We start from the raw sequence: 22,000 nt of genomic DNA, 5'->3' as shown, positions 1-22,000 counted from the left end.
GTAGCCAGTGAAATCTGAAGGAGCAGTTTTTTTTTAACAGCCCTAATGGATATGCACCAAGATACAGGGTTGTAATGACTCGAGTCATGACTCGTCTCCAGTCGGACTCAAGTCGCAATTTGTCGTTGAATCAACTTGACGCTAGTCATTCTCTACCTATCAGCCAATCACGTTGCTCAAAATAAACCTATAAACAAGAGGATGCCTCATAAATATAATGGACATGTGCGGTTTGATGTATATAGTTTCATTGAAGCGGTAAATATTTGCGAAAAGTCATAAGGCGTGATCTTCTGAATTGCCTACTGCCTTTCTTGCGTTAAAAAGTATAAAACCTCCCACTTTAATTCCGCGTTATGATCTAACGCCGGATCTAAAAACATTTTGATAACAAACATTTCAAAATTCAATCTTGAGGATTCATGGTGTATTGATATCCCTCGTGAACAAATGCACGCTACTTTTACAAGTTGAGGCTGACGCTAGTGAAGCGTTCATCCTGCAATGTTGAATTGAAGTCGATTATCCATCTCATGAGGACTCCGCCATTTAGTGGACAATAAACCGTCCTGTAAATAAATTCAGAGTTAGCATATGCAGCAGATTTTAAAGCGGCATTTATGTCAGCTTGTCTATAAATCTATCTATAACATTTTAATGGCGGAAATAAAGTCATATTAGGCTACATGTTTTCACATACTTTTTGTGTCATAGCCGTATGGTATAACTTAAATGTAACTTACATAAATCGGGGATCGCTCAATATCATTGCGCTATGTAACTTCGATAATCACCTAAAATAAGTGCTTCTATCGCCCATTCTACATCGTGTTTTATCGCTTATTTATAGCCTCCTCAAATAACCTAGACGTAGGTGTTGCATTAGCCAATGGAATTGTGAGAAACTTGGAACAAGTAAAATCAACCAGCACAGGGTAGTGGTGCTGAGCGGAACCTTTGTCGAGTGATGGGTATGTCATCATGGCTACCATCTGGAATACGATAACTTAGTAACATATAATGACATTTTCCATGGTTGCTCACTGCTCCGTTGCTCACGCACCCCTTGGTGGTACTGGCTTCTACAATGAAAAAGTCACAAAGGTCGATTCCTGGTGTGATACGGAGCAATTATACACTCATGAAATTATTCAGTATTCTGTGTGTTGTTTAATAACCATGTTCTTCACTGAAGTCATGTCAAGTATTACGTACGATTATTGCCACTGGTGGTCAGTAACCAAATATTTCTACTTTTTCGGAATACCTAAATAGTTTTTGTCTACGTTCGCTGCTTACTCAAGTTTTAGACTACGTGCATTTCTACTTAACAGTTACATGCACCGTCTAACGCCAACAGCTACACACAGGGTCCGAAGTATTTATTGTATCGATATCTAGAGGTGGTCAGTAACGAAGCACACCGACTCTTTCGGAGTAGACAATAAGATTTTGCGTTAGTTAATCGAGTGGAGCCCCTACTTCTGTTCCTACATATTTAGAAGAAATCACTTACTCTTTACACTTTGTATTTTTTAAACTAGAATGTAGCTTAAGATATATTTGCATCACGTTTATGATTGAAACCGTCATAGTTGCACATTGAAATATAACATGTATTCCGATAACTAAAAATAAAATCTCGATTGTTCCATCTGTGGATTGGCATACGTGGCTTGCGTTAGTTACGAAAATACGTATTGTAATTTCGAGAGTAGCCCCTTCCTGATGCTAAGCGAATCCGACCCTCGACTAAATCTCTTTTTTAAAATGACACTCTGGAGCACTTTCAGTTCTATATAATCTAATTCCACTTCAGATAGTGAAAATCGTTATTTTTACTTGTAATTTACTAGAAAGTGACTTCTACTTCTACTTGATCATCAACGTGGACAACTTTGACCACCTCTGATTACTGTATCAGAAATACCACGTTCCGTACAGCTGGAATTCGATTCGCGGCGTTGTTGACGTTTGCGAATATCGGAAGAGTCGGTTGTGATAACATTAATTTATCGCTTGATGTCAGTCTAAATTTATCAACGCTGAATGAAGTTTTTAATTGATGATTTCTAACAAAATATCGTTCCTACTTCATAATACTCGCCCGGGATCACCAAATGATTCGATACATGTCTATAAATATTTTTCGAAAACCTGTTTGTGCAGGTACACTGTCAATTCGACAGTGGACAGGTATCAGCGTTGCAATCAACAACTCTGTTTCATTACCATCATGAGACATGGCCGTTTATTTTAAATCGGATATTACTGGTCTCCGAAAGCAGTAGTTAATACATACTTATACAAAACATAGGATATGATGGTCGTGCACGGCTACATTAACTTCCTAGTTCCAGTCGAACTCGGAATATATGCCGTATACCGCCAAATTACACACGTCAAGTTAGGATTTCATGCTGCAGAAGTCTACTGCATGTTATACGTATAAGTATACTTGATGTGGAGATGGTCGCGTGGACTACTGCGTAACCTCTGTGTCGTTGGACGTGTTGACAGCTGATCCAGGCTGGTCTCGTCGATTTCTGGCCGATGAAAGAGAAGGAATCACGGTAGCCTGTAAATAATGCACGAATTCGTACTTGTATATATTTGAAGGCCGAAGTGTGGTCGTTAGATAACCAAAAAGTAGGAATAACAACTTGAAAAAAGTATATACGGAGCAAATTATTTTCCACATCGTCGATGTGTTGACAATTATATTGATCGTCCTCGTCTCTAATCAGGGATCTACAATATATGTCTGAAAATTATTGAGTCGGCTTCAGCTGTGCTTTTGGTAATTACCTGCAGTACGCTATACTAATAAATATCTGCTGTTTGATTGCGTTGATGATCACCCAGTCGTCATTGACGTAAATTCGCTTCGGTCTGTTTCATGAATTGCGCTCATCTGATTCTAGAGCAGTGGTTCTCAATATATTGTCTTCGCCGACCGATTTTGGATCGCCAGGAGCTCCCGCGGACACCAAAATAGTTTTAGTCCAAAGTTAGCTAGATAATCGTGCAGCCATCATTTGTATTATGCAACTGTTAATTGCAGGCTTGTCCACTTGTGATAAATAGTAACACATTCACTTTTCTTCAAAATACAACCATACTATATGAAAAAATGGTTGGGAATTAAATCAGTTCGAAGATAATTATGTAGTTACGTTTCTAGAAATACGTGATCGTCTCTCGCAAATCCGCACCTTGGATTTGACATGAACGAGAGCCGAAAATCCATATCCACAAAGATGAGTGGAGGGGAGGGAAATAGAATTATATCGCATACTGCTTCTGAAGATACCTTTTGTTTTGACCATAATATATAGGGCACCAATATTTAAAAAAAATATTGAAAATATTTGATACAAAATAATGAACATATCACGACCACCCTAGTCATTTTCAAACAGCAGCTCATCTTGATGTTTTTCTGGAATAGTAGACTTGTATATATACCGGGAGAAAACGGATTCCGGAGCAAGGGTTCAGTCCTGGATTTCAATTCCAATTTATGAATAAACTTCAGGAAATTCTTCTTTAAACGACTGCGAAGTTACCCTGATGGACGTTTCTATTGTATTTTCTTTATTTTTTCCACGAACTTCAACAAAACATCTTCATAGGGCAATATGTTTTTATCAGTGAGTCACATATCAGGACAATACCATATTAGGCCTAAGTACCATGTTACCTCTTGGTACTTGGTACCATGTAATTCACCGAGTCAATTCCAAAACACACCGATGCGGCACACTACATCTTTTTCAGTGTCAGAAATTTGACTTTTATCGCATCGCGAGTCCTTTCACATTCATTAGAATATTTATGTTTCCCTATCCGTCGCCAAAAAAAATTTTTTTTCAAAATTCTGAAGATGAGGTTCTCAAACTGAGTTCCAGCGACTACTTTTAAGGGTGATGAGGAAGGTTAATATTGAAACCTCAACTATAAACTACAAAACCACGTTTTCGCTTATTTATACCAGTGGCTCTTAACTTTTCTTTCCTGCAGCGCGCCTTATCGAAAATTGCATAGGTCGTGCGCCTCGCTACCATATTTAAGGACGGTAAGAAAACAAGGGGTACGAATTTGAAGTCAGGTCGGTCCTTTCAGGTTGGGACTTGGAAATAGCTGGAATCGCGACCAGTGACAAGTCGAATAATTACGCTATAATAATTGTATGTGTTATATTCGGGATCAAATCAAGTTCGTTTTGACAATCGGGTACAAACTCATACCATCTGGCTCGAGCCTGATGAACACATCCCGAACTCAGCTCTGCGACTGCAAATTCGGGGAGTTGATAGAATTGGATTTTGTTTTATTGCTTTCTGTGACTAGTAAATCAACTGAGATAGTAGTAGATATCTTTGCTCACATTCAGTTTGGTACTGCACCCAGTTAATAACTTAAACATGAATTTATTCCAAACAAAGCAACCCATATTATATAACGTTCTTGTGAGGTTGCGCTCTACAGCGCTAAAGAGTATCAGCATCCTTGATGATACGGCAAAGAAATATTCTGAAGATATATTTTTGTAGCTCTCAATTACAAATATATTTAGGTAATAATTTGACCAAAAAGCTTCAAAGTATCTTTAATGTACAAAGAGCTCACTCACTAAAGGTGTACAGTGTCTCTTTCTTTGATTGCAGCACGCTGTTCGCTGCGGGATAAAATACAGCTCGAAACATTATGTGGAAAATATCTTGAGCTAGCATGACGAGAGAATTGTAGCGGGAAATTTGCGATCGAGCAGTACACGCAATTCATTTTGCATGAATTACATTGGTGAACACATATTTTTAAGCAGACAAAGTAAGAGTGGTTTTGGGGGTTCTGAATGGCATTGATTCCGAATAGGACCTTCGTATTTTTCAAAGTAGCTATTGTTTTGGAGATATCCCATGGGGCTATTTTTACTAAAATCTCATATTTTCGCTGTATGGGCCAGGTCAGTGGTTCCCAACGTAGGCGATTTGGCGGTCTAGGGGGGCGAAAATAACGAAGGGGGCGATAGGGGGGCGAAAACGGACGAAGGGGGCGATAGGGGGCGAAAACAACGAAGGGGGCGATAGGGGGGCGATGTCGAGTTAAAACGGCTATATTGGAGTCGGGAACGTAACTACCGCCCCCCAACACCCCAATTGGGGGTGGGGTCCCGAAATCGAAGGAAGCCTAAAATTATTTCGTGAATTTGCATGAATAATAGAGTCATTTTTTTAAAAATTCATGCGACTTTTTCAAAAAAATTTTGTGCCGTGCGCAATTTAATTATTTCATGTATCTTGTTGTTAGGGTCCCCGTCTCCCAACAAAAATACGCATGATTTATGGAAATGTGAGACTTCGGCGTCAGCCGTTACTGCGCCACGACGCACCAAGACACATGAAGTTAGAGCCCATGTAACATGCGACTCCGAGAAGTGTGCCAGAACGATCAGCAGCGAGAAGAAATTGGCCGAAAAGGGATGCCCTTGCGCTGACCGAAAACTTCGATATAAATCCATATATGTTTAATTGTCCATAGGCGCCTCAATGGCTGGCGTCGAATGTTCCTGTCTTGGCGACCTTAACCCTACAAGACAAATGCCATCCCGGAAGGAAAAATTATTAGCCAGTAAAGAAATACCAATATGAAATCATGTGCGTCTTTTAGTTTGGTACGTTTTGACGATTTCCATATCTTCTGACATAGCAGATATAGGAGGTCACGAAATAGCATCATGTACAGAAGTCAATATAGCAACGATTCCGTCCGAAGATGTTTAATAATTATTTAGGGGTCCTACCTTTTTCAACATACCACATCGACCATTTTGACCGATTCAAACATAAATTATATAAATTTGTCGCGCTTCGCGCGTGAAGGCGAAATACGGTGACTCACCAAACAGTACATGAAATAGGGTATAGCTGATATGTAGCGACAAAAAGCCCACTGGCTGAGGGGGACTGGGGTTTGGTTTATCTCCCTATGGGGCCAAAGACCAATGTTTATTTCGAGGGGGGGCGTCACGAAGTGCTGTTTTTCGGTTCCCAATATTTGGGGGGCGATGATCGGCGTGGAGCTTCAAAAGGGGGCGATGAGTCGAAAAAGGTTGGGAATCACTGGGCTAGATGAAAAAAATCGGCTCAGTCGTGCTATAAAGTTCAGAAATTCAATCTACTAGTTATTTTTACAGGCTGAGTACTGTTTTAAATCAAAATATATCAACAGAATTATGTTTCGTTATATTAGATTTATCATGGCTGGAGACTTTCACTGATCATGTACAATATACATTGTACATAAATAAACTCCAATTATGTATATAAGTATTTATCTAAATACTGAAATAACGTTACATTATTTCAATCAATGTTATATCAACCACTAATTTTAAATTCAAAATAATCAGTTGGAATATAGTATTATCAACTTATCTTAAAGCAAAATTGTTTCCTGTACTATTTTCGCTTGTAAGCAATTTAGTGCAGTTTCTCGAAAGGTTCCAGCAATAGTTTGCCATGATATGTTCGTTGCATCTTCACTGATATCTTTCTTTTGTTGTTTTGATACCTTGGTGGCATCTTTGCTCTTACTGTTTCCTCTCATCAACAATATTATCAAAACATATATCAAGATGAGTAAAGAGCAAGTGATATGTAATGCTCATGTTTTCTTCAAGGTTTCCATATGCAGATACCAATTCTAGGACAAACTGTTTATAGTTGAGTGCTGTGTGATCTTCCAAAAACTACACCCTAGAATTGATTCCATGGAGTGATGGTCATAATCAGCAACCTTGAAAACCCCTGAAACGACTCCCAGATGTTCTGTCAAAATTTGTTCGTTTCATTTTGTTGACAAATTTTATAATAAGCCGCTGCATACATGGAACATGTTGCAAATATTGTTGGCATATATTTCGTGCCGAGCGCGACAAAAAAATTCGAGTTTGGACCAGAAGGGGCAATGAAGAAAAATTTAACCCGATTCCGGGAATGTGCTTCTATGTGATTCAATTGTGTATCCAGAACGATTGATAGTAAAAGACATTGAACTTTGGCGTGAGTGCAATATTGTTCTGCAATGTAGACGGCTCTTAAATCGTTTCATGCTTTGTGCAGTTTTGTGCAGTTTTTTGAGATGATTGCTGTATGCTTCTACGTCAAAGGTAGATAGGCCTATGCGAGCAGGACCGTTACCAAGCCCGGACGAGCTTGAGAATTGTAAAAGTTCACATCTTTGTAAATCTCCATGATCTACCACGGGCTTATTACTGAATTCAGACAGCGCCATTTCCGCCTTGATCAGATTTCATCATTACCAAAGAAGGATAAATTCGACTTATAAAACTTTATGAATGGCCTATGCCCGTCAATTATAAGCGATATCTTTTCTCGCGACCAGAACTCGCGACATGGTCGTATCAGTGTGAAAATTTCACGACCGTTTGAAACAGAGAGTAAAATCGCGAAATGCAGTTTTTTTAAGCCATCGCACCTAACTGTGCATCAATATAAGTGTTCAAATACATTGCAGATCTCACCACATATTCAGGATATGTATTGTTAAGTAACAATCGACTTTTTCTTTCCTGACGCCTGGATCGACCATAAAATGCCGTAACGTAACCGATTTTGCTGTTTTATTCATCAATCGTTTCAACACTACGCAGCAGTCGCCCTCTAAACCTCCACCGCCCCATTTGATCTCAGCGCCTCCCTACCCCCCAATTTGCAGTCAGAGCACCCAATCGCCCATTTCGTGGCCAGCGCCCAGTCAACGTTTGCCAACGCCCCCCTTTGGGAACCACCGAGGTCATCACAAGTTCATATGCAAATCTTTCCAACCATCAACTTCCTAAAATTTTACTAGGAATTTTGTTTAGGTACAATGATTTAATGGGGTCCACGTAACCACTAAAATACTCGCTACAGAAAGAACACATGCTCGAAAGTAAATTGCGTTCAGAGAGCAAGCTTAGTTTTGTATACACTCTACACCGCCGATGTATACAATGTGCTTTGACGATGAAGGTGAGTTTATATCCCCAACACCATCGCTGCTCTCCATTCAATCCCGCTATATGGAAGATATAGCAGGAACCTCATGCATACTAGCAAGTGTATGAGCTGATCTGGTCCAGTCTGTGATCCATGAGATACCGACCCCTCGAAGCCAACGTTCTTCTACTTACCGTAATGAGTGAGGTCGCAAGGAATACCAACTGCTCCTAGTGCTTCCGCGTGTGAACGAATATTCGAATGCACTGTTGAGCCGCTCGATACAACAGCAGTGTCTTTAACAGCAATTGCTACGACAGAATATGCTGGCAGGCTGGCCAGGAATGATGACATTTGCGTTGACTTTACTCATCGAATGGATATCGAGTTTGCATGAAAATGGAATAGGTAAGATAGATCAAACGATGAGTGCGATAAATATGTTTATTGTGTATGATTACTTGTCCAGCATGATCGCCGTATGTATCGTAAGTAGAGGCTTTGAATGTGAGAGAATGCGGATCGAAGCTCACGACGCAAAATCCTCTCCGATTTAGCGCTTTCTCGATCCCATTTACTCGTATACTGCAGAACCATCCGTCATCTGCCCCTTTTGATGTCACTTCAAATTGATGACGGACGGGAGCTGAAAATTACCAAGCCTTTCAAAAGCATAAATATAAATCCTAATTTCAATGTTGCAAGGATATTAGTAAATTATGGTAGAAATTGCGGGTGCAGTTATTGTCGGCGACTATGGTATCAGTGAGAAAATACTATTTTAAAATACGTGATCACCATGATTTTTATTTGAATTGATGAATACCTAATTCAAAATCCCAAATTTGAAAATCTGTAATATCCATAAATATGGAAGTTATGCAATATTTTATATAATCTATAAAGCAGGGGTGGGTAAATTGCGGCTCTTGATTGCACATGCATTTCCCCATTTTGCTGGAGAAGTTTACCCTGATCATAGATTTACGCATTCCATTGCGTATTATGCGTATTGTTTTCTTGTTTTTTTCCTTATGGTTTACGCAAGATTTGTAAAACTTAGGGGACGAGACCACGACTGGGTCAAAACTTGAATTGAACTCTCGAATCGATTTCACATGAATTTATGTGTTGTGGCCCTTTTTAATCCAAGTTTTTTGACATGCGACTCACGCACGAAGCAGGTCTGTCCACCCTGCCATAGAGGAACTGGGCTTTTTATCCCATGTTCAGCAGGTGCAATTATTTCAAAGTAAGTAACACATGAGGTAGAGCGACATTCAACTATGGGTCTAACTGTCGTATTGTTTGATCAATCCCCACAGACGCATGTTATTCACAATTCACATAGCTACTTAGGTTAATTGAAGGTTTATCACATTCAAAATCTAATCAAAATTATTTAAATCACGGTATACTACAGGCGTACTCTGCTTGGAGAACATGATACATCGGCTTGAATGAAAATTATCACGGGTCGTTGTTATTGTTTTTTGTGGTATTCATCGTGTAATTCGTGTTTGTCGACTAGTATGGTCATTGGTCATTTACACCAGGCAGATATTCCTCATATGTGATTCCGTATATGCAGACTCGTAGCACGGCCCGCTGCTGAGTTTTTTTGTAAGACACCGCTTACGCGGGTGAGGTGGCGAGGAGAAGCGGGTTTGTTTGTTTGTTTGTTTGAGGTATTCATGGTGTTTGTTGACTACTATGGCCATTTACACCAGGCCAAATTCTTAGTTTTTATTCCGCAACTGCTGACTTGTAGCACGGCCCACTTCTAGGCTTTTATAAGACACCGTTTACACATGGGGCGCGCAAACAACATTTTGTGCGGCCCGCGAAGGCACCGAGAAACGTCATACAAATATTGATAAAAATTTGCAGGAAAGAATCAAATTACTAGGCAAATTGATTAAACTTTTTCCTGATATATTTTATCATGATATTGAGTAAGTCATAATCTTACTATTGCACTTTCTGATTTTGTTGTTAGTACAACAGCCCGACGTCGGAACCTACTCATTTTGATTGTGATTGTGGCTATACGTGGGAAGAACGTCAAAGCGCTGCAGAACGCATAAATCAACATGTCCCTAGATTCATTAGAGCACGCTCGATGTAAAGCTCACCCTTAACTCATCTGCTCAAGATTGATGCGGAACAATCAAAGGCCATAAATTCTACAATTGGCAGACACTTGTTAGATAATCTCGCATGTGCGAAAAATTATCGAGACGACAGATTTCGCATAGTCGGAAAGGGTCCTTCACACATTCATTTGCGTGCCTTGGAGTCGACTTTTATCAAAATACACCAGCCAAGGCTGTGTAAACAAAAAAGAGTACGTGTATCATTTAAAAATAGTACATTGAACGCTCTCGTATTCGACATTTCATGCTGGTGACGTCATATTTTTTGCTACGATTGTTGATATACGCCAGTGGTTCTTAACCTTGCCACCAGCGCCCCCCAAGGGGCGCTGGCGATTTTGAAGGGGGCGGTAACGCTCAGGGGGCGCTGGGCTCAGGGGGGCGATATGGGGGGCGCTGAAGAAAAATGGCTTCGCAGTATATGATTTGGTAGTAGGACATACCCTTAATGAGTATTCAGAGCAAATTAATATTCACCAGAACATGTCAAATCCCGAAATTTTTGGTCGCACTACGCGACGAGGTTTGCTACGTATGTTTTCATAAATGTAGTGGGTTATTATCATTCATGTAAAACGAATTGCGCGTACTTTAGATCGCCAACTTCCCGTTAAAACACTGCCGTCACGCTTTCTAGGGTTATTTTCAACAAAATGTTTCGAATTAGGTAGGCTATTATATCCCGCAGCGCACAGCGTGTGAAAATCGAAGAAGGAGGCACTGTATAAAAGTTTTGAGAGTGGGAGCCCCCTTGTACATAAAATAAGTTTTGAAGGTTTGTGCACGAAATGAATGACTAAATACATAGGTATTTGAGGGATACAAAATTAAATCGTATCATAAAGGATGACACTATCTAGTGTTGTGGTTCACAACCTCACATGAACGATATAATATATAATATGAGTGCTTTGTTTGGAATACATTCACGTTAAAATTATTAACTGGGTACAGTACTAAATTCAATTTGAGCAGAATATGCATCCTGTTCTCAGTTGCCCTACTTGTAGTTACACAAAGCACTAAGACAAAATCAAATACCATTAATTTTCCCGTATTGCCAATCGCAAATGTTAATTCGGGATGGTTCGAACCACAGGGTATGAGATCGTGCCCGATTGTTGTTATAACAACCTAGATTTGACTCTGAATATACCACAAACAATTATGATACGGTTTATTGTAGTCGAATGGTCATCGATCACGACTAAAGCGCGAAATATTTCCAATACCCAAGTCCCGAAAAGACCCACTGGACTTTGACCTCTTACCAAGACCGAAACTAATGCAACCCAAACCCCCAATCGGTGAACTCGACGGGTGCCCTAAATTATTTCGCTGAGTAAACATAAATTACATATCATGTTTTGACGACTCCCCCACGGAATAATACGCATAATTATGGTAAATAGAAAGAAGAATTTCGGCGTCGGCCATTACCACGCCACGAAGACATATGAAGTTTCGTTCAATATGGGACGAGAAAATCTTAGCCAAAGAGGATTGCCCTTATGTTGACCGTAAACTTCGATGCATATAAGTCTAATTGTCCATAGATGCTTAAATCGCTGGTGCCGAATTATCATGCCGTTGCAATCTGCACCCCACAGGACAAATAACATACATCGTAGAAAATTATTTGCCAGTGAAGAAATACCAATTTTGAATCGTGTACTTACTTTACTTTGTTACGTTAATGCCCTTCAATATCTTTTGACTATATAACGGACAAGAGGTAACAAAATAACAACATGTAACGAATTGATTGTACCAACGGGCACGCCCGAATATGTTCAATTATTAATTAAATAGCCTTCATTTTCCAACACAACAGCTCACTCAGCGCGACTGGTAAATCTGATTACAGTGATTACGTGGGCGGAGCGGATAAAAATTTATAGCGACATATATATGCAATCACCACCTATTCCTTCGTGTATTATAAAAAATTGTGGCGCCTAGGGCGACCAGGCCACACAAACTTTGCTGACAGTCGAAATAACGCAACGGGGGTATTGGGGGCGAAGCCCGCAAAAGTTTGGTTTATAACACTATGGGTGCGCAAGACGATCGTTTTTAGGGGGCCTTACAATATGAGGTGGGGGGCGCTGGAGCACGATAATTTTCGAAAGGGGGCGCTGGAGGAAAAAAGGTTAAGAACCACTGATATACGCCGTTCTTTGCAATTCTCTACTAGTTGCTGACGATTACCCCTGACGAGTGTCAGCCGAAAATATTCGGGTTCATTTCAATATGAATATACTATTCAAGTGTATATTGAAGTTATGTACCTCCAAGAAGCTGTTTAATCATTTTGAAATGCGTAGGTTGCTAAGTATCCGAGACAATCGAAAAGGAAATGAGTTAGTTTCGCATCATACTTGTGTTTTTAGATTGCAACTGTCATAGTTGTTTTGGGAAAAACCGATTGGTGCGGGCTTAGGTAGACTTGTCCTTAATATGCGAAGTTAGTGGCAAATCATTTAAAATGTCAGTCTTCACTCATTCATAATGGGTTGTCCGAAGTACTACAAAATGCGAAAAGTTGAATCTGAATGCTATGAATGCTGCAATCAATAAAGAATCAACGGATAGGTAGGCCTACTTCTGTTCTTGGCGTCGATGGCTAGGCAATATGTATTATACTGGCATAGTATGCCATTATTGTATTCATTTTGGTTTTGCAATCCAAATCACCTTTCAAATTTAAACATACTAATTATAGGCACAATTTATCAAATTATGAGGTACAAAATAAATCAACCCAATCGTTAAAATATTTGAGACTATAGTAAATTATGTTGATGTAGTCCCACAAAAGAACGTGAAATATGCAACTTTAATACATGAAGCCCTTTGCTGAAACGCATTTAAAGGTAACATACTCATGTCAGCATTCTGTGTTCTGAAGCTTGACCAAACGCGGAATCAACATATCTATACGCCGATCTTTGCTTACATATTCAAATTGCCATCCTATCCTAAGAATCGCCACAACCTACTTCCATTCCTTATTTTAGCGAATTGATTCAGGATGGCCAATTTACAAAATCTTGGTAACATTTTTGATTAATGTGCGTTATCAGCATCAAATCAGCATTGAGATTGTTTTATTATACATAGGTATTATCTCTAAGTCTTTGGTTACTTATATCACGGGTTCTGAAAGTATGGGACGCGGAGGTTATAATTTTTGGTCGCGATGGCATCACAGCGAAGAATTCATTGGTTTTACAGCTGTAAAGTGTAGTACTACCTTACTCGCCACTGATAATAACACTGATAAAGAGAACAAACAACACCCAGCACGTAACCAACTATACGTCACGGATGTCATAGAATACCAATGGTTGCCATACTGACCTGATTAGATAGCTATATACACTACGCAACGCAAGCTACGACCTTTTGATATCTATTCCCCATGAGAGTTTCATAGATTGTTGCATCCGTAAGATTACCAAGTCACCGTTCCGAGTCGGAAGTCCTTCTCTGATTTTAACGTTTGACCCGAACCAACTCGATTCATTTTTATTTAATCACCCAGACAATCCGAAATCGAGTAATTTTACGAGAAGCTCGCACCAAACCAAATCACAATTTTCAGTCACGAATCATCAACGGGTCATGTTTCATCATAATGAAATAGAAATGTGACGTAAGAGCTGATCTTCTACCGCATGGTAGCTTTTAAAAGTGATATTATAGTGAACTTTGTTGAGATTTCAGTGATTTTTATCGTAGTTTTAGCTGAACTTTAAATTCTTATATCTAAAAAGATATATATATGGCACTTGAATATAATGTTGAATACTTGAAATTCCGAAATGCCGTAGCGGGCCGCGAGTTAGAGACCTCTGGAGTAGACAGTAGTACAAATGCGACCTGTATGATGAAATAATACACTATAATTTCGAATCCGGTGACATAGACATGTTCCATGGCGCCGCATTGCGTACGACTGCTGTCTGCGCGTTGTCCATATAGTATACGTGCCGGTAAAATGTAGCATTGATGTGTGAGGCTTGGGTCGCGAGATGCCACTAAAACTAGGATTTGGGTCGCAGTCAAAATAGAACCACTGCTTTATATAATCGAATAAAAGCTTGCGTTTTGTTTAATAAATACGATTTTACCCTAGTGCGGTCTGCGAATGTAATCCGATATTGAATGCGGCCCGCGAGCGGAAAAGTTTGCCCACCTCTGGCTTACACGGATGATATGGCGGAGAGGAGCCTGGATAAACCTCCAGCACTTAGGTAGGAATTCAGGAGTCGACCTCGATCGGACTCGAATCCACAACCCATTGGTGTGGTAGCTGTGGATTATACCACCACGCTATCTTGCCACACAGAAGGAGCGGGTATGCAGGTATGACGTCCGTTCTACCACCCTACACTCACTATTTGCAGCGTGCGTTTTGCTGATAATCTACAAATATTTATTCCAATCAATGTTAAAATATGACATTATTTGCTGGGGTGCCGCCAGTGAGAATGCACTTGATCCATTGCAATAAATACTGCAATATCGGGTGCTTCGTTTTATTGCTATAAAGACCTGAATTTCGTGTGGATTTATGAATGTATGGAGACTAGAAATTGCCAGATTTATGTGTAACTTCCATTACTGCCCAACTTAATGACTTTTTCAGTTCGGAATCAAAAGTGCATAAGTACGAAAAACGAACCTTCTTATCGCCCGATTACCATATGTTCAAAGCCAAGTTGCGGGACCGAATTTTATACTGCTACAAGTCGTTTCGACACCTACGTATCCTTCCATTGTATAACAATCATGTGGTGTTTCGAAATGACGACATTATGATAAAACGAGCCAGAACCGGAATTGCCTTGGTAACATTTCCGGAGTGGCGATTGGAATTTTAGCAGCACGATTTTTTTCTGATAATGAGTTGACATCAAAGATGCATTGTAAAGTTGAAATACTCGTGACGTCATAACTAAATAACAAACAAAACAAAAACAATAAAGAACATGATATAAACAAGGGCCAAGTTCTAAACATATTTGTTTTAAATTGATTTTTGTTTTAAATGCAACACTAGGTACAACTTACAAGTCGAAAACTTGGAGTTGGAGCATGCGTCTTCCACCCCTTTTATATGACAGAACATATTCCTATTTATGTCCACAGTTGTTGCTAAAGGGGAAATTAGTCGCGTCTGTGCCGCGATAGGTGTTGAATGATGACATGGTTGCAGGATCCCTCAACAGAATGTGGATGAGAGATCATTACTGACGAAAGTAATGAAAGCGACACGAAGCAAATTACACTCAATCCTGATAAATCAATAAAATAAAACCGATTTATTAGAATTTCATCTTACCGTAGCAACCTTCATGCAGTAGGTCGATCCGTAAGCAAGGTTTCGAATGCCACGTCTTTGGTATGATACGAATTGAAAGACACGAGAGTGTCTCAGAAAATATATTGAATACTTTACTATTTCGGTTCGAGTTTCCGGTGAATGTCTAAAACAATTATTTGGTATTTGTTGTACGCCTGTTGTCAGATTTCCAGCAAGTATGCAGAAAAGTCTCTGCTACATTCAGTTTTTCAATATCATGTTGACTAAACACCACAGCTCCGGCTAATTGTAGTCAGAACACCGTTTCTGATCACAGGTGGACTTTGAAAGTTTTTATAATAAAGCATTATTAATATTAATAATTATAAAAATAAACATATGATACTTAGCACCTTATCATCCCTGCAAGCTATGCCAGGATTTCCGCAGCATAGCAGTTCGTAACGCAATATAATTAGATATTATTGCTACCGCATGCAACACATCTGCATTATATTGCAAATAGAAATTTGCAAATAGGGCCTACATAGCAAGAAGTACGAAAAGTACGATACCTAAAAGATCGTGATTTATTATCGCACGATACTTGGCGATAAACGTCACAAAAATATCAGCGCAAATCTACCAAATACCATACCGTACCTTACTACCAATTTCTTGGCTATGAGCTACACTCATAAAAAATTATTTTATCGAAATCTGGACCTACGAAGAATTCCAGTAGTTACATGACGCATTATGGTTAAACTATTTAAATTTCTTGTAGTACAGCGACAGATACTTTAATACACTCTCGGGTAGAATGCCCCTGTCCATACTAAGTAGCTTACTACGAATGAAGAAAGAACGTGTAGTGGCAGCAGTAGTTGGTTGCCAACGATGAAGTTGTGCGTGCACTGCTGGTGACACATCGTGCTGCTTCATTCTGACAATGTCTACGTCACAATTTTTGATCATACGCTTCTCGATATATTATCCAATGCCCACGCAGTCTTGCTTCAGATATTATGTTGCGGTACGTTGAGCATAACACCATGTCAACCCGTTTCTTTCATTTGACCGTTTATGATTCAACGTGAGAAGACACTGGGCCGTCTACAACAGTGGGTTACAAGATCTCAAATTTCAAATGAAAAGATCACCGACAGTGCAAACATCTACGGTACAAATGAAATGCATGTTGCAAAAAAATTGACTTTGCAAACAATGTTGATAATCATTTCCACCAAAGCTACAATTTCGTCAAAAATTTAGGCATTTTTACTATCTCAAAAATCACCCTTGACACAACACAAAGTTTGTTTGTGTTAAATTCCTCCATGAACATACTGTACTATATGAATATTTGATACAGACCGACACCAAATTATAAAGATATATAAACTTAACGTACCTTAGCTCTTCCATTTTCGATATACTCCTTGTACGATCCTTGCTCACTGAGACATAACAAACGATATGTCCTGGTCCAATGGTCACTAGAAGGACTTCCTTGAGTAGCAATGCCAGCAACCAACCGCGGTGCTTCAAATTTTATTTCTATCCAGTCACTGTGTCCTGGATTTGGATTAAATTTAAACAAAATTTGAAATAATGTTAAATTAAACTGTTTTAATCGATGAGGTACAGAGCTTAAATTAAACATTTGAATAATGTATCCATATTGAAATCAACCAGAATATGTTCGGTTCACATTCGTCAGGAGTAATCGTCAGCAATTAGTAGACAATTAGGAAAAACATTGTATATCAACAATCGTATCACACAATATGAGGTATATTCGGCATGTAATTTCAAAGACATCTACTACCAGTAGTAGTTGACGTACTCATATACGTGCTCACTACGACGAGGAAAATATTAAAAAAAAAAGTTTTCTATCGTCGTGTGATTTGTGATCAGCCCTGTTGAACATTTCGCAGCTATATTGATTATATATAATTATAGACCTGTCGGCAGTTAAACTTAAGGTCTGTTAATGAAACAATCGGATACGCACCGGGCTGGCCACACCATGATTCAGTTAAAGCAATTGTCAAACGTCCGTCAAGTTCCGCAAATATTCCTTCAATCTGGTAATCAGACGCTAAGGACGAATATACTGCAACCCCGTCCATATTTGACCTCAGATTCATTGAGCATCCACTTTCTGGCACTGTAGAAGCGAGTTATATATAACTTGATAGAGGTTTTAGTATTTCAACACTCTTTTTATGATGAAAATAATTGTTGGAACCGGTAATGGAGCTACGGAAACTCGTTCTCTGCAGTGCAACAAACCTGACATGCTAATATGACGAACGTCTAACTCTATGGTTCTCAAAGTTGGCGCCAGTACCTCATGGAGGCGTCAAGGTGTCTGAGAATTCGAAGAGGGCGCCAGCTATGAACCGATTGTGGCACTGAGTGTAAATCGGGGCGGTATACATAAACTACAAACATATCTATGAAAAATCAGTTAAGTAGTTGCCATATTTGTGTACTAAGAGGAAATATGTGAAGATGTGGTGACAACATTTGCAGGCGCATGTATTCTGCAATCGTTACCAACTGTGATGATGCGTATACAAGCATTAATTACTTTCATCAGATATTATTTCTTTACATAACCCACTGTTTCATTATCGTTACCGTGACATTCCTTTGTCTTCTGTTCTGACAACGCAGTCCATGGATGCTTACTTGATGGTTATACAAATATGAATTTTCTATCCAATCAATCGACGAACAGAATTAATAGCGAAAGAATCAAATTTAGTGTAAGTCCTGAGCAAATTGAAAAGCCAACCGCCTGTGCATTTTGTGCAATCAGAATAATAAATGTAATTGCTCAATGCACCACAATGAAGTACGATGACATTCAAAGGGGAATTGCCTTTCAAGATTTTATAGTTTGAGAGTCTCTGTCCTGAATTTTCTACAGAGTTAAGACTCCAAAACAGCGTTGATCATGCTGGCCATTGGATTGAATCAACCTGATAAGGATAAGAGCGCTATCGTAGTTTGTATGTTGATTACACAATACCACATTTTGTCAATGAAAGAGGGTAGGGGAATTCGGTATCGGGTTCGTTGGTCATCAGGGCGTTGTGTCAAAATGTTTGGGAACAATGGTCCAAATCATTAGGTTGACTACCGGTTTATGTTCGCATATAAGGACTAAAAAGTGGTGAATTATTCACAGCATTTATATCTTTTTAAGATGACTTTATGAGACCCCTCACTATAGTTTGGAATAAGCGGACCCACATACCACGACAAGATTTACGCTGCAGCTTCAGTTAAATGCGAATCTTCTAGACCAGCGGTTCTCAACCGGGGTCCGCGGACCCCTAGGGGTCCGCGAAGCAATTTCAGGGGGTCCGCGAGACCTCTAAATTTTTAAAATGACTTATAACCTAATTTGTATTCTATTTTTTTAATTTGAGAAAGCATGAGGCAGTTTCGCACCACAACTGCTAAAACCTCATGACTCATATCATCATAATAATCGTCTGACATGGACTATCGTAGTGTGGAAACTCATTTTCATTGCCAATTTTCCAATAACATGCTGATACAAACATAGTGCTGTTTAGAGAAGTTTTGTGGGGGGTTTGTGGAAAAAATAAAAATATGGATACAGTAACGTCAATCAGGGTGACTTCGTAATGTCTGCGAAACCTTTTCGATTTGAAGTTGTCACTCTCATCAAATTAGTGAACAGTAGTTTTAAATAAAAATTTCCGAAGTATTTCCATAATTTGTCCCAATGCAGGGAACAGCTTCTTGGATGTAGAGAACTTTAATATACAATTGAATATTCATATTGAAATGGACCCGAATATTTTCGGCTGACACTCGTCATAAATCGGACAATGATATACCTGCTCTTAAAGCTCGGCTATCAGATTTTGCGCATTCTTATTGCGGATGCCCTATCGACAAGGCTGATTTTTTGATGAACAAGGAGTGTTTCGTTGCTATCAAAGCATTACGCTCCAACGCTGAAATTCATATCACCAGTTATATTGGTATGCAGCTCTGTCTTGTTAATGTTCAATTGTTCATGGTCGAAAATGTTTGCTCGTAAATAGTAAACCCGAAGAGAACTAGTCGTTTCATGACAGTCTTTCTCTGGTTAGAAAACTTGGATCGCATCCTTTGGAGCATAAAAATTGTCTATACTTTTAGATTAGGATTTCACTTTGACGGTAGAAACTTTCTGCGGGCCGAACAAAATGCCGTCACGGGCCGAATCCGGCCAGCGGTCCGTATGTTGCCCGTCCCTGCGCTAGATGCTGGACGTGATATGTTCATAAAATATGTTTTTCCTCATTTTGGTGCCGTGAATGTTGCGATCACACCAAAAGTATCGTCGGAAGCGTTATGCGTTAATATTGCATCAGCCTCCATCTATCTTTGCGGAAATGGTTTTCGGCACTCCTCGTTCATATCAAAACGAAGACGCGGATTTTCAAGACACGACCACGTACTTCAAGAAATACAGCAGCAAAATTAGCATTGAAATAATAAAAGTCCACCAATTTCTACATAAATAGTATGATGTTATCTTCAAGAAACATCATTATTTTGCTGTTTATCACAAGCCTACAGTTCACATTTGCACGAGGCAGATGAAGGTTGCTCCATAATAGAGCTAAAATTGAACTAAAACTTCAGGGGGTCCGCGAGGGTCTGTGACGGTCAAAAGGGGTCCGCGAAGCCAAAAAGGTTGAGAACCACTGTTTTAGACTGAGGGCTATTGTAACTGCGACAATCGCAAGACTTTCACTAACACGACGCGATCACACCCATAAAGGTGGGTCGTGCTACCAGTTGGCGGATGAGGAATTATAATAAAGAATATCAACTTGGCGTAAATGACCATTGCAGTCGAAAAACATCATGAATACTACTGAATACCAACAGGATTTCACGGCTCGCCGATCGAGAACCACCGAACTAAACGAAAAGCATCCGACCGTAATAACACCAACAAAACAGGAACAAAGTTATTAAAAACAATTGTAATAATCCTCGAAAGTCCGTTCCTTCTTAACCAAACCAAGCCATTCGGCCCCTCACACTTGTGAAACTCGTATGAAAATACCAATGTTCGCCAGTGAATCTAAAGCACGAAATCGACATGAGTTTTACCAAAGTTTATCATATTGACTACGGCAAATACAACGTGAGCACCCAATTATATCTCTATTGACGAATTCGCTCAAAAGTGCGATATGTCAGTAACTTGCTGATTTCCCTTACAAGTCGATTTATTAGTGTACGAGGTTTCAATACTGAATCCATTGCGCGTGTGATTCTAGAAGAGTCAAAACAATAATATTACTACCTTGAAAATGATTTGATGATGATTGGCGAGGAGCTCGACTATATGACTCAGCAGTCTCATTTCGAACGCCCGCTTTTACTTCATAACCCTTTTCCTGTAGATGCTGATCAATATCAAAAAGCTGTTCAGGAGAATCAAATTCGTCAGCGTCGTAAAGCTGTGTTCCAATCGCTGTCTCTTCCATCGGTTTCGAGAAACATTTTGGTACTAAGCAAAGCACCAGGACCAGAAGAATCGAAACTTTTAAGAATATCATACTTCAATGAAGACGATTTCGAGTACATGGGCTATCAGTCCAATAAACCTTCCTTATAAGCTTTCCGCGGTAATTAATTCCGTCATAGGTGGCCGTTTCGGCCTATCTATTCAGCGATGATATTGCTGAGCAGATAACTGTTTCAGCTGTATAAACTTCACCAAATACGCTCTAAAGTGAAACAATGTAACAGCGCAAACAAAAATATATAGAAATTGTATGTCTATTCGAAAGTTGTTCTTTGTACTGTTGCTTGGTTACGCTTTTAGACGTATTTAATAAAGTTGATAAAGCAAGTAGACTAACGGTTTTATTTCATTTTATAAGCCCCCGTATAATTCATAGGCCCCGGTCGAATCGCTTCATATATTTGTTCATAAGAATAATGTAGTTGTCTCAGATAACACACTTTCTTTATTGCATTTAGCTATCCGATTGGAAGGGGCTGATCAGGTTAATGATCCATACTAAAGAGCATTAGGATGATTCGACTGTTAACCTTCATATATATATATATATAGCTGTTTCGCAATATCTTGCATAGTATATTCATATTGAAATGAACCCGAATATTTTCAACTTACACTCGTCAGGGGTAATCGTCAGCAACTAATCGAGAATTGGAAAGAACATTGTCTATCAACTATCGTATCACAAAATATGACGTCACCAGCGTGAAATGAGATCTCAAATAAGAGAGCGTTCAATGTACGATTGTAAGATGGTTCACGAACTCCTTTTGTTGATAAAGCTTGAGCTGATGTGTGTTGATAAAGGTCGACTCCAAGGCACACAAATGGAAGTGTGAGCGGCCCCTCCGGATGACGCAAAATGCGTTGCGGCAAACGCTTCGACGTTCTACCTACGTAACCACAATCACATAGTAGGCTACTTATATTCGTATAACATAATACT

The 22,000-nt window shown here is 39.4% G+C and overlaps 1 protein-coding gene across 1 annotated transcript; it reads right to left on the bottom strand.

Annotated features, from left to right (window-relative positions):
* Nucleotides 1-412: 412 nt before the first annotated feature.
* LOC145440932 (uncharacterized) lies at nucleotides 413-21,229 on the bottom strand. Its single transcript, XM_080318710.1, has 8 exons — nucleotides 20,830-21,229; nucleotides 17,494-17,649; nucleotides 16,888-17,051; nucleotides 15,513-15,657; nucleotides 8,468-8,652; nucleotides 8,201-8,369; nucleotides 2,459-2,578; nucleotides 413-569 (listed from the first exon to the last, which is right to left on the bottom strand). The coding sequence occupies exons 1-8, from the start codon at nucleotides 21,083-21,085 to the stop codon at nucleotides 550-552; spliced, it is 1,215 nt and encodes a 404-aa protein (XP_080174836.1). The 5' UTR covers nucleotides 21,086-21,229; the 3' UTR covers nucleotides 413-549.
* Between the last annotated feature and the right edge of the window lie 771 nt (nucleotides 21,230-22,000).

This window comes from Botryllus schlosseri, chromosome 6, assembly GCF_051294905.1.
Source record: "Botryllus schlosseri isolate E-star chromosome 6, Bs_hap1, whole genome shotgun sequence".
NCBI classification, from domain to species: domain Eukaryota; kingdom Metazoa; phylum Chordata; class Ascidiacea; order Stolidobranchia; family Styelidae; genus Botryllus; species Botryllus schlosseri.
Note: the sequence above shows the minus strand (reverse complement) of the source record. Positions and strands in the feature narration are given on the sequence as shown.

Bases quoted from the DNA above. Each gene is read 5' to 3' on its own strand.
- LOC145440932 (XM_080318710.1), bottom strand. From the start codon at position 21,085: ATGATATTCTTAAAAGTTTCGATTCTTCTGGTCCTGGTGCTTTGCTTA. The intron at 15,658-16,887 runs GTACGTTAAGTT...TAATTGTTTTAG, and splicing joins TCGAAAATGGAAGAGCTAAG to ACATTCACCGGAAACTCGAA. The intron at 2,579-8,200 runs GTAAGTAGAAGA...CATTATTTACAG, and splicing joins TTGCGACCTCACTCATTACG to GCTACCGTGATTCCTTCTCT.